At 46.7% G+C, this 13,030-nt stretch overlaps 1 protein-coding gene across 3 annotated transcripts in view; it reads left to right on the top strand.

Annotated features, from left to right (window-relative positions):
- The window catches only part of LOC126183524 (WD and tetratricopeptide repeats protein 1-like), a 207,148-nt gene that overhangs the window by 95,849 nt on the left and 98,269 nt on the right, over positions 1-13,030 (top strand). For all 3 annotated transcript variants that reach the window (XM_049925587.1, XM_049925584.1, XM_049925585.1), the window contains exon 8: positions 6,070-6,273. In XM_049925587.1, the coding sequence (XP_049781544.1) occupies positions 6,070-6,273 (204 nt within the window). The remainder of the gene's footprint in view (positions 1-6,069; positions 6,274-13,030) is intronic.

Here is a 13,030-nt window from a genome sequence, read left to right as displayed (position 1 = left end):
ACCTGTACTATCTTCTTGACATTTAACAGAGTTCAACTCCCATCGAACATTAAAGCGGGCTATGAGATAATTTCAGTTTACCCTTACATCCCCAAACCTATGTGTTGCTATCAGTGTCAGCGGTTTAATCATACCAGCCAGTCGTGTTCCAATCCGGCCAAATGCACTACATGTGGCAAGGATGCCCATGAGGGTGCTTGTCCACTTCCATCCCCTCGTTGCATCAACTGTATGGGCGACCTCGCTGCTTCCTCTAGAGATTGCCCCATTTTCAAAGATGAATGGCTTATTCAGGAAATCAGAGTGAAGGAAAAGGTGTCTACATTTGCTGCTCGTAAGTTATTCGCCAGTCGAAAGCTCACTGGTCCCCCCCCCCCCCCCCCTCCCCCCACCCCCAGCAGGTAAATACAGCACTGTCTTTGCATCTCCTCGGCCTACTAAGGAGGCAGCTGCGCAGACTTGTGATCTCACTTTTAGTGCCACGGTCGTCAGATTGGCCAGTGCAAAGATCGCCCATTCAACCTTCCCATTATCACCTGCTCACTCTACGACTCACCCTTCATTGGCTCCTGCTAAATCACAAGCCCCAAAATCAGACACTAAGACTTCCAAAAAAGAGCCTACTTGTGAAGATTTTTTACGTACCCTGACTTCACAACCATCGATTCCTCCCTCATCTCAACATCTTGTTTCCAAGAAGGCTCATAAGCAACAAAATTCCTCTCCTTCTCCGCCACGGGGTCTCTCATCTACAGCGCCACCTGGCAGTAACTGCCCTCGGCTGTCTTCCGTGTTGCCAAGGCGCACTGCTGGCGGCTGATCAACCAGCCGATCGCTGGTGGCAGGAGCTGCCCCTGAACAACCAATGGATCAGGATCTTCTGCCTTTGGCTGAATGCCGTTCCACGCTGTCGGCTGACAGCTCTCAGCAGTTGTTGACTTGAGAGCAACCGTGGTAAGATTCTTCGCTTTTCTGTCCACCCTATGTCAATTATCCATCCGTGGCATTCGAGCCAATCGGGATGAATTGTTGATTGTCTTATGATCCTACTTCCTGGTCATCTTCTGCCTTCAGGAAACAAAGCTGCATCCACATGATTGCTTTGTTTTCCCTCATTTCTAGTTGGTCTGGCTTGATCTCCCCTCTGTTGATGGCACATCAGCACACGGGGGACTTACAATTTTTCTCCATGATACTGTCCATTATCACCCAGTTCCCTTAAACAGTTCCTTCCAAGCTGTCGCTGCCCATCTTTCCCTTTCTGAATACACCTTCTATCTTTATACCATATACATTCCATCGTCCACACCGATGGCAAGAGCTGATGTCATTCATCTCCTTGATCAGCTCCCGCCCCCTATTTGCTGATTGGGGACTTCAGTGCCCACCACCTGCTTTGGGGATCTCCGCGTCCTTGTCCGCCAGACTCTCCATCTATTGACCTCTTCCACCAAGCAGATCTTGTTTGCCTCAACACTGGGGAACCTACATTTTTGTCTGCCACCACGACATATTTCTCTCATTTGGACCTTTTGATCAGTACTGTTCAGCTAGCTCGGTGCTTTGAACGGTTCACTCTTGCTGATACACACTCGAGTGACCATTTTCCATGTGTACTTCAATTGCAGCCACAGCTGCCATCTATGTGCCCGAGACGTTGGAAGTTTGCCCAAGCTAATTGGACACTTTTCTCCTCTCTAGCGACATTCGATGACCGTCACTTTCCTAGTGTCGACGATCAGCTCACTCATGTTACAGAAGTTATTCTTACAGCCGCAGAACGTTCAAGACCTCGCACCTCCGATTTGCCCCGGCGCCCCCCAGTTCCTTGGTGGAACGAGGCGTACCGTGGTGCAATACGCAAGTGGAGACGTGCTTTTCACATATTCCACCACCATCCTACTTTGGCCAATTGTATATGCTATAAGCAGTTACGTGTGTGATGACGTTGTGTCATCCGCTTTGGCAAGAAGGCAAGCTGGGACTTCTTTACTAGCTCCTTTAACACCTTCACTCCCTCCCCAGTAGTTTAGAGTTGAATTTGACGGTTATCTGGTGCATCTAGTTTCTCCCCAATCTCTGGGGTCAGTGTTGTGCATGATACCTTAGTGGACCCAGTCGCAGTTTCTAACTCATTGGGTCAACACAGCGATTTCTAGCTCGTCAAATTACCCACCAGCCTTTCTCCCGAAGAAATGTGCAGCGGAAGTGTGACCTCTTGCTTACTCCTCTCAAAATAGCGAAAGCTGTAATACTGTTTTCTGGGGACTCCAACATGCACTCTCTTCTTCTCGCTCTTCCGCCCCAGGACTGGATGGTGTCCACGTCCAAATGTTGCTGCATTTATCATACCACAGTCTGCGTTACCTCCTTCGCCTTTATAATCAAATTTGGACTGACAGTACGTTTCCCAGAAGATGGTGGGAAGCTATCGGCATTCCTGTTCCGAAACCTGGAAAGGACAAACATCTCCCCTCTAGCTATCGCCCCATATCTCTCACAAGTAATGTATGTAAGGTTTTGGAGCGTATTGTGAATTGCCGTTTAGCCTGGTGGCTGGAGTCCCGAAGCCTTTTAGCACCAGCCCAATGGGGTTTCCGAAAGCGTCATCCTGCAGTTGACCATCTTGTTGCTCTCTCCACTTATATCATGAACAATTTTCTCAGGAAACGCCAAACGGTAGCAATATTTTTTGGATCTGAAGAGAGCATACTATACCTGTTGGAGGACAGGCATCCTCCACACACTGTTCTCTTGGGGCTTACCATCAGCGGATACAGTATATTATATGCTCAGATTCACTCAGCTCTCTCCTCAGCCTCCAAGCTCTTTATCCTGTCCACCCTGTGGTCCACCGGATTCGGGACTGCCTCCACTTGCTACACTTGGGGGGTGTCTATGTGGCATTCCTCTGGATCCCAGGACACGTTGGTATCCGTGGAAATGAGGCAGCCGATATAGCGGCCAAGGCTGCAGACTCTCTTCCTCAGCCTGCTGTTCGAATGGTTCCCTTCACCTATCTACAGTGTGTGTTATGTCGTGGTGTTGCTCTTGTATGGCACACACATTGGTCTACACTTCCTGATGATAAATTGTGGGATGTGAAAGCTCTTCCCTGTGCTTGGACCTCTTCCTCCCGAACTCGTAGTTGGGAGGAGGTAATTTTAACTAGACTCCGGATACGGCACTGTCTTTTTAGCCATCGACATTTTTTAAGTGGCGATCCTCCCCTGCTTTGTCCCCATTGCTCTCAACTGTGGATGGTGAGACACCTTTTACTTCAGTGCCCCTATTTTACTCCGCTACATGCCCGTTTACAGCTGTCGCCTGATATATCTTCCATGTTGGCAGATGACACGCGCTCAGCCGATCGCGTCCTTGAGTTAATCAGGGTCAGTGAGATGACGTCAGTCATTTGAAGCTCTTTTTGGGGAAAACAACTCCCCCTTCTGTAGTGGTTTTCTAAGGTTTCCTTCTGTTTTTTAGTTTCCCCACTTTCTGAGTTTCACTCCCATTGCGGCTAATTTCTGTTTCTTCTTTTTTTTAACCATTCCCTAAGCGCTAATGACCGTAGCAGTTTTGCGCCCTAAAACTGTAAAAAAAAAAAAAAAAAAAAACTCTTAGATGCAACTGAAAACTTTAAAGAAAAAAAGAAAACCTCAGTTTTCAGCTTGCTAGTATTTTCCTTAGTCATACTTTCATTATTCATAGTGCAAAACAGTACCAAATACCTTCTCTGAAAACTATTTGGAACAGATAGTTCAGAAGCTCACTCATAATGGAAATATATTAGATCTAATACCAACAAATAGATCTTACAGTCTTAGGAAATGTCTTTATTGAAATTTGTATCAGTGAAGTGAACATGCAGCAGTTATAACAACAATGATAACCAAAGCAGAAAGGGAAATCAAAACAAGTAAAAAGATACATGTATTCAGTAAATTTTGTAAACAGTGCTAGGAAAGAAAGAACAGGTTGCACCCATCTACTAGAAGGGTATTGGAAGTGACCCACAAAACTTGTGTCCAATGTCATCGGCATCTGTGTGTTGTAGAATCTTAGAACATATGCTGGGTGCGAGAGTAATGGGTAATGAGATATCTTGAGTATCATTACCTTCTCGATGACAACCACCATGGATTTTGAAAACATTAGTCAAGCAGTAGTTCTTGATTTCCAGAAAGCATTTGACTGAGTGCCACACCAAAGCTTATTAAACTGAGTGCAATTCTGGGGTGTCAAACTAAATTTGTGGCTGTATTACTGATTATGTGGAAGGGAGGATGTGGCGTGTTATTTCGGATGGAGAATAATCAATGGATCCAGAGGTACTATGGGTGTGCCCTCAGGAAAATGTGTTGTGATGCTTACTGTTCATGTTGTGTATTAATGACATGACAGATAACCTTAGACATTTTGCAAGTGATGTAGCTATCTATGATGAACTACTCTCCGAGAAAAGCTGCACAAATATTCAGTTGGATCTTGTTGAGATTTCAAAATGCCAAGGTTGGCAAACTGCCTGAAATGTTTAGAAATGTAAAACTGACACTTCACAAAACACACAAACCTAGCTAGTATCCCATGGCTGCGGTATTAATGGATCATAGATGGAATCATTCAGCTTGTACGAATACTTGGATGTAATTGTGCAGAGATATGAAATGGAATGATAACATAGGCTCAGTCATAGCTAAAGTAGACAGTAGAATTGGGTTCTGCATCTGCTTATACATATACACTCTGCAAGCCATTGCATTTACATAGTGGAAGGCACTGTGTACCACCAACAGTCATTTCATTTCCTGTTCCATTCACAAACAGAGTGAAGAAAAATGACTATCTATAAATCTCTGTACGAATTCTCTTACTTTATCTACAGGGTCCTTCTGCAAAATGTACCTTGGTAGGAGGAGAATCATTCTGCTGTTGGCTTCAAACATTGGTTTTCTAAATTTTCTTAATAGTGTTCCTCCAAAGGAACAATGCTTTCCTTCCAGGAGTTCCCATTTGAGTTCACAAATCTTCTTTTTAATACTCACGTGATGATCGAACCTACTGGTAACACATCTAGCACATGCCTCAGAATTGGTTCAATTCTTCCTTTAATCCAATCTGGTAGGGATACCAAAACTAGAGCTGTACTCAAGAATAGGTTGCACTAGTGTTCTATTTGTGGTCTGTTTTGCAGATGAACTACACTTTCCTGAAATTCTCTCAATAAAATAGTCAACCATTCACCTTTCCTACTACCATCCTTACGTGCTCGTTTCATTTGATATCACTTTGCAACGTCACGATTAGGTATTTATTCGATGTGACTGTGTCAAACAGCACACTACTAATGCTGTATTCAAACATTATGGTATTGTTTTTCCTGCTCATATGCATTAACTTACATTTTCTACATTTAGAGCAAGCTGTCATTCATCACACCATCCAGAAATTTTGTGTAAGTCATCGTGCATCTTTTGGTGAAAGGGTGCTGGGAAAATGCAAACAGTCTACAAAGAACATTCATGCTACTGCTCCTAGAGTATTGTGAAGTGTGTGGGACCCATACCATATAGTACTATCATTAGATACTGAATGAATACAAAAAAAGGGCAGTATGAGTGGTCACAGGTTTGTTTGACTAGTGGGGGAGGGTCTTGGAACTGCTGATATACCTGAACTGGCAGCACTTGAACAAAGATATCCACTATCCAGCAAAAGCCTACTTAAAATGTTTCAAGAACCAGTATTATGCCATGATTCTAGGAATATGCTGCGGCCTCTGTCTCTTCCCCACTTTCCCCTATGCTTTACTGCCCTAGGTAGTACATGTACAAGATAAGAGACAATTAAAAAGTCATTCTTCCCACACTCCGTACACATATGGAATGAGAAGAAATGCTGGTTGTTCATACAAAGACATGGAATGTCAGCTCTGCACTTGTCAGTGGTTTGCAGAGTATAGATCTAGCTCTAGAAGTTATGCATTAGAAAGAAATATAATAAAGTTTTCATTCAGTTTTTGGATTAGTGCAGTTATCCATTTGCTCGTTCATTTCTGTACTGTTTCAGGTCAACTCCCATCAATACAAAGATTTTACAGGAAGAATTATAGAAATCTAGTATCAACATACATCACTTTTGGACCAAATGGACGAGATTTATTGGCCAATATGGGAGGAGAACAAGTCTACATATTTGATATTAGCAACAAAAGACGTCCGAAGAGATTTGAATTTTCTGATGTTGGACTTGATGAATTGAAACCAGATGATGGTAAGTGTCTTAATTGTATATAAAACTAACTTGTCATCTATAAAAGCGTGAATACTATTGAGGACATGTAGGTTTGAAGAAAATCTACATGAACTTAATGTTACACTGTTGATATTCATTTCATTGAGAATGCTTTATTCTCTTAATGATGTTTGGTAATTCAAATAATACTGCTAAGATAAATATGCAGAGAGTATTATTTTAGTGCTCCAAGTTTTCTGATAGAGGAAGGTGGATCAGTCCTTGTGCAAGGGAGTGGTTCATGAAGGACAGAATAGTTGTCTTGCATAGGGTATGAGTGATATGCTGCTCACATTGCTACATGTTTTCAAACTTTCATTTTCTGACAGAAAGTGGTGGACAATTGGGCAGCTGTACCCTATTTTAGACTGTGATAAATTTTTGGACTGCATTATGTAATCTACTCAAATTGTTAGAGTAGATACACCAAATAGCTGTTTATAATAAGTAATCTTTATTTATAACAGTCTGTTTTGGCTTAATCGCCATTTTCAAGTACCTTCAATTACAATTGGGTGCGATTTCTGCCATGCACTCTGCAGTGTCACTTTCTGCGCTGACGACCACCATGGATCACTTGCCACCTAATATCCAGCATGGTAGCCAGTCCGTTGTGGTGGGGCCGCCATGTACCCGGTTGGTTGTAGCCCCCTGACAACACAGGGTCCACTCTACTGATGCCTGCGCCGTTAACTCCCAATGTATGCCAAGGAGTAGCTGCCTATCTCCCTGGGGCATCGGGACTGCCGGCAATGGCCATCCTGCCAGGGGGTCCTTGCTGTGGTTGGGTGGCGCCCGTGGGGAGGGCCCTTGGTTGAAGTAGGTGGCATCAGGGTGGATGACATGCAATGAAGAGTGGCACATCTTCTATTACTGGTGGCCAACCACCAGCAGTCTCTAAGCTTTCGAAGGCTCACTTTAATGCAAAAATGTATGACCCCAAATCTTTCCCCTCCCTAGTCGCACCATTGGAGGAACGAAAGGCTATGAATGACAGTGAGACGTATTCGCCCTGGTATCTAGTCTGTACGAGAGCTGATGGGGAATCCTTTGTGTCCATGAAACCTTAGTTCTTTGTAGAGTATTTAGAGGAGAAGTTCGGGGAGGTGAAGGGCTTGTCAAAAATGCGGTTCGGGTCAGTCCTGATAAAAAGAGCATCCTCTGCCCAGTCATGGGCATTACTCGAATGCAAGAAGCTGGGGGATGTTTCTGTTACTATCACGCCCCATAATAGCCTACATATGGTCCAGGGCATTATCTTCCACAGGGACCTGCTTTTACAGTCCGATGACGAGCTGCGCGCGAACTTACAGAGACAAGGTGTCCATTTCGTCAGATGCGTCCACCGGGGTCCGAGGAATAATCAGGTTGCCACTGGTGCCTTCATCTTGACGTTTGAGGGTGACACATTACCCGAGAAGGTGAAGGTGGTGATCTACTGCTGTGATGTCAAGCCATATATCCATCCCCCCGATGCGGTGCTTCAAGTGTTGGAAGTTCGGCCATATGTCTTCCCGTTGTGCTTCCAGCCCCATATGTCGTGATTGTGGTCGCCCATCCCATCCTGATACTCCATATGCCCCGCCTCCCATCTGTGTCAACTGCGGAGAGCACCATCTCCCGTGCTCGCCGGACTGAAGATTCTACAAAAGGAACAGAAAATAATGGAATACAAGACCCTGGACCGACTGACCTACACTGAGGCTAAATGGAAATTTGAACGGCTTCATCCCGTGCACATGACGTCATCTTATGCCGCCACTGTCACTCCTGTTACAGCTCCATCCGTTGCACCACATACAGTCAGCTCTCAGAGCCTAAGGACCACACCTGCCCCCTTGATGGTGGGGGGCAATTCCCTCCCTGTTGATCCCGCGCCACCTACCTCGGGAGCAGCACCTCCCCCCCAACCATCAGGGACACCAATCCCCACTTCTAAGCCTTAAAGCCTTAGAAGCGTAAGTCTTCTTTGGCTTCTGTCGCTAGGAAGGGATCTCTTGGGTCACTCCCTTCCCAGCTTCCTACCAGTGGCAAACTAGACACCCGCCAGGGGCTGAAGAAGCCCCAGGTAGCTGGTCATAGGGCTTCGCAGTCCTCTTCAGTCTACATCTACATCTTCATCTACATCTACATTTATACTCCGCAAGCCACCCAATGGTGTGTGGCGGAGGGCACTTTACGTGCCACTGTCATTACCTCCCTTTTCTGTTCCAGTCACGTATGGTTCGCGGGAAGAACGACTGTCTGAAAGCCTCCGTGTGCACCCGAATCTCTCTAATTTTACATTCGTGATCTCCTCGGGAGGCATAAGTAGGGGGAAGCAATATATTCGATACCTCATCCAGAAACGCACCCTCTCGAAACCTGGCGAGCAAGCTACACCGCGATGCAGAGTGCCTCTCTTGCAGAGTCTGCCACTTGAGTTTGCTAAGCATCTCCGTAACGCTATCACGGTTACCAAATGACCCTGTGACGAAACGCGCCGCTCTTCTTTGGATCTTCTGTATCTCTTCCGTCAACACGATCTGGTACGGATCCCACACTGATAAGCAATACTCAAGTATAGGTCGAACGAGTGTTTTGTAAGCCACCTCCTTTGTTGATGGACTACATTTTCTAAGGACTCTCCCAATGAATCTCAACCTGGTACCCGCCTTACCAACAATTAATTTTGTATGATCATTCCACTTCAAATTGTTCCGCACCCAAACTCCCAGATAATTTACAGAAGTAACTGCTGCCAGTGTTTGTTCCGCTATCATATAATCGTACAATAAAGGATCCTTCTTTCTATGTATTCGCAATACATTACATTTGTCTATGTTAAGGGTCAATTGCCACTCCCTGCACCAAGTGCCTATCCGCTGCAGATCTTCCTGCATTTGGCTACAATTTTCTAATGCTGCAACTTCTCTGTATACTACAGCATCATCCGCAAAAAGCCGCATGGAACTTCCGACACTATCTACTAGGTCATTTATATATATTGTGAAAAGCAATGGTCCCATAACACTCCCCTGTGGCACGCCAGAGGTTACTTTGTTTGTAGACGTCTCTCCATTGATAACAACATGCTGTGTTCTGTTTGCTAATAACTCTTCAATCCAGCCACACAGCAGGTCTGATATTCCATAGGCTCTTATTTTATCAGGCGACAGTGCGGAACTGTATCGAACGCCTTCCGGAAGTCTAGGAAAATAGCATCTACCTGGGAGCCTGTATCTAATATTTTCTGGGTCTCATGAACAAATAAAGCGAGTTGGGTCTTACACGATCGCTGTTTCCGGAATCCATGTTGATTCCTACAGAGTAGATTCCGGGTTTCCAAAAACGACATGATACGCGAGCAAAAAACATGTTCTAAAATTCAACAACAGATCAACGTCAGAGATATAGGTCTATAGTTTTGCGCATCTGCTCGATGACCCTTCTTGAAGACTGGGACTACCTGTGCTCTTTTCCAATCATTTGGAACCTTCCGTTCTTCTAGAGACTTGCGGTACACGGCTGTTAGAAGGGGGGCAAGTTCTTTCGCGTACTCTGTGTAGTCCCGGAGACTGAATCAATGAAGCTCTCCCAGCAAGGGCAATCAAAGGAACAGCATGTGAAATCGAAATTGAAGACCCCTAAGACCAAGGAAATTGCGGTGCCACCCACTCCACCGCTACCTACAAACTCTGCATCTGAGAATGCGTTGCAGCTTCTGGCGTCTGCTGAGGACCTAGATCTCGCCTGTCCCTCAGACATGATGAATGTCGCTCCCGTCGGTACCCAGTTGGTGGCAGCAGGTGACCCAGTGGCGTAATCTGCCTCCTCGGTCCCTTCACACGTTTCTCGGCCATGGGCAATGTCATTTTGCAGTGGAACTGCAGCGGGTTTTTCCACCATCTTGCTGAGCTCTGACAACTTCTCAGCCTTCACTCTTTCCTCTGTATTGCTCTTCAGGAAACTAGGTTTCCGGCAATGCAAACCCCCACCCTCCATGGCTATTGGGGTTATTGTAAGAACCGAGCTGCTTATGAGAGGGTATCTGGTGGCATCTGCATCTTTGTCCTTCACTCTCTTTACAGCGAGTCTGTCCCTCTACAAACACCTTTAGAGGGTGTCGCTGTTCAGATCTGGACGCCTCAGGCTGTTACTGTCTGCAGTCTCTATCTTCCACCGGATGGTGATGTCCCGCAGCATGTCCTGGCTGCACTGATAGCCCAATTGCCACCACCTTTTTTGTTACTGGGCGACTTCAATGCCCATAACCCTCTGTGGAGTGGATCAGTGGCAACAGGCCGAGGCAGCATCGTTGAGCAAGTCTTGGCTCAGCTCGACCTTTCTCTTTTAAATACTGGTGCCTTCACACAGTTCAGTGTGGCACATGGCATGTACTCAGCCATTGACCTTCCGATCTGCAGCCGTAGCCTATTACCATCTGCCCAATGGAATGTGCATGACGATTTGTACGGTAGTGACCACTTTCCAATCTTTCTGCCACTGCCACAGCGTCACTTTTCTGGGTGCCCCTGCAGATGGGCTATAAATAAGGCTGACTGGGACTTGTTCACCTCCATTGCCACCATTGAGCCTCTTTCCGCTGACGTCATTGATTCGGTGGTTCACTCGGCCACCACCGGCATCGATACTGCTGCAGAATCTGCCATTCCCTGTTCTTCTGGGTCTCCTCGGTGGAGTACTATGCCTTGGTGGTTGCCTGAGATCCCTGAAGTGATTAAAGATCGCAGGCGGGCACTCTAGCGTCACAAGCTGCAACCCTCATTGGCACACCTCATCGCCTTTAAACGGCTCCATGTGCAAGCCTGCTGCCTCATTTTCCAATGCAAGGAGAAGTGCTGGGAAAGGTATGTCTCCACCATTGCCCTCCATACCTCTCCATTGCAAGTTTGGGCCAAGATTAGGCGACTGTATGGCTATCGGATCCCTGTCAGTGTACCTGCACTTTCACTGAATGGAGCAGTCTGTACTGACTCTGACACAATTGCAAACCGCTTAGCAGAGCATTTTGCCCAGTGTTCCGCTTCTGCGAATTACCCACTGGCCTTCCCCTCCCTGAAAGAGCGGTTGAAACATTGGAGCCTTTCATTTCACACGCGACACCCTGAATCATGTAATGCTCCATTCAGCGAGTGGGAATTCCAAAGTGCCCTAGCTGCTTGTCCTTATCTGGTGTGCCTGGAGTCTGCCATCCGTATGGCCTGTGCCCACCGTCAGCATCTGGTCACCGTCTTTTTTGACATGCGGAAGGCATATGATACAACATGGCGACATCATATCCTCTCTACGCTTCATGGATGGGGTCTTCGGGGTCTGCTCCCGATTTTCATACAAAATTTTCTGTCGCTTTGTTCCTTCTGCGTGCAAGTTGCAGCCTCCCATAGTTCCTCCTGAGTTCAGGAGAATGGGGTACTGGAAGGATCTGTCTTAAGTGTCTGCCTCTTTTTAATTGCAATTAATGGGCTCACTGCGGCGGTGGGAATGTCTGTCTCAGCTTCCTTGTATGCTGATGACTTCTGCCTATACTTTAGCTCCACTGCCATTGCAGCTGCTGAACGGCAGCTGCAGGGCGCTATCCGGTCTTGGGCTGTAGCGCATGGCTTCCAGTTGTCACCTGCCAAGACCTGCGTTACGCATTTCTGCCGGCGACGCACTGTTCACCCTGAGCCATGGCTTTATCTTGACGGCCAACCTCTTGCTGTGGCAGAGACGCATCGGTTTTTGGGATTGGTTTTTGATACCCGGTTGACTTGGGTCTCTCATATTCGGCAGCTTAAACATATGTGCTGGCGGCATCTTAACGCTCTTCGTTGCTTGATTCGCACCAGCTGGGGTGCTGATCGGTCTACCCATCTACAGCTGTACCAGGCGTTAATTCAGTCCCATCTAGATTATGAGAGCCTGGCTTACGGTTCAGCATCCCCTTCCGCATTGCGGTTGTTGGACCCCATCCTTCACAGCAGGATCCGACTCGCCACTGGAGCTTTCCAGACAAGCCCGGTCAACAGCATACTTGTGGAGGCAGGTGTCCCTCCATTGCCGTTCCAGCGCCAACGATTACTGGCCGCTTATGCTACACACATTTGTAGCTTGCCCAGGCATCCCAGTTATCGTTTCCTGTTTTTTCAGTCGGTCGTCCATCTTCTGGAACGGCAGCTCCGGTCAGGGTGTACGATCGCTGTTCGCGTCAGAGCTCTTCTCTCTGGGCTTGAGGTTTCTCCTCTTCCACCTCTTTTCTTGGCCTCTCTGCGTTTACCCCCATGGTGTGTGCCCCGCCCATGCCTTCGGCTCGATTTGGCACAGGGCCCAAAGTACTCAGTCGCTCCTGGGCCTTCTGCCGCCACTTTCTTTCAATCCTTGCCGCGTTTCAAGGCTCTGTCGTTATCTATATTGACGGCTCGATGGTTGCTGGTCATGTCGGTTATGGTCATAATCTAGGGGATTATTATGAACAACACTCATTGCTGGCTGGCTGCAGTGTTTTCCCTGCCGAGCTGGTCGCCATCTCTCATGCCCTAGAGTATATCCGCTCCTGCTCAGGTTATCTGTAGTGACTCCCTGTGCGGTTTACGTGCTATCGACCAGTGTTTCCTTTGCTATTATCTGGTGATGCAGGGTGTATACGACCCGGGACAACCGGGAAATCCGGGAAAAACCCGGGAATTTTTTCATCCGGGAGAAAACCGGGAAAAACCCAGGAATTTTTTGGAATTCCAGGAATTTTTCATTGTTT

The sequence above is a fragment of the Schistocerca cancellata genome, chromosome 4 (genome assembly GCF_023864275.1).
Source record: "Schistocerca cancellata isolate TAMUIC-IGC-003103 chromosome 4, iqSchCanc2.1, whole genome shotgun sequence".
Lineage (NCBI taxonomy): Eukaryota > Metazoa > Arthropoda > Insecta > Orthoptera > Acrididae > Schistocerca > Schistocerca cancellata.
Note: the sequence above shows the minus strand (reverse complement) of the source record. Positions and strands in the feature narration are given on the sequence as shown.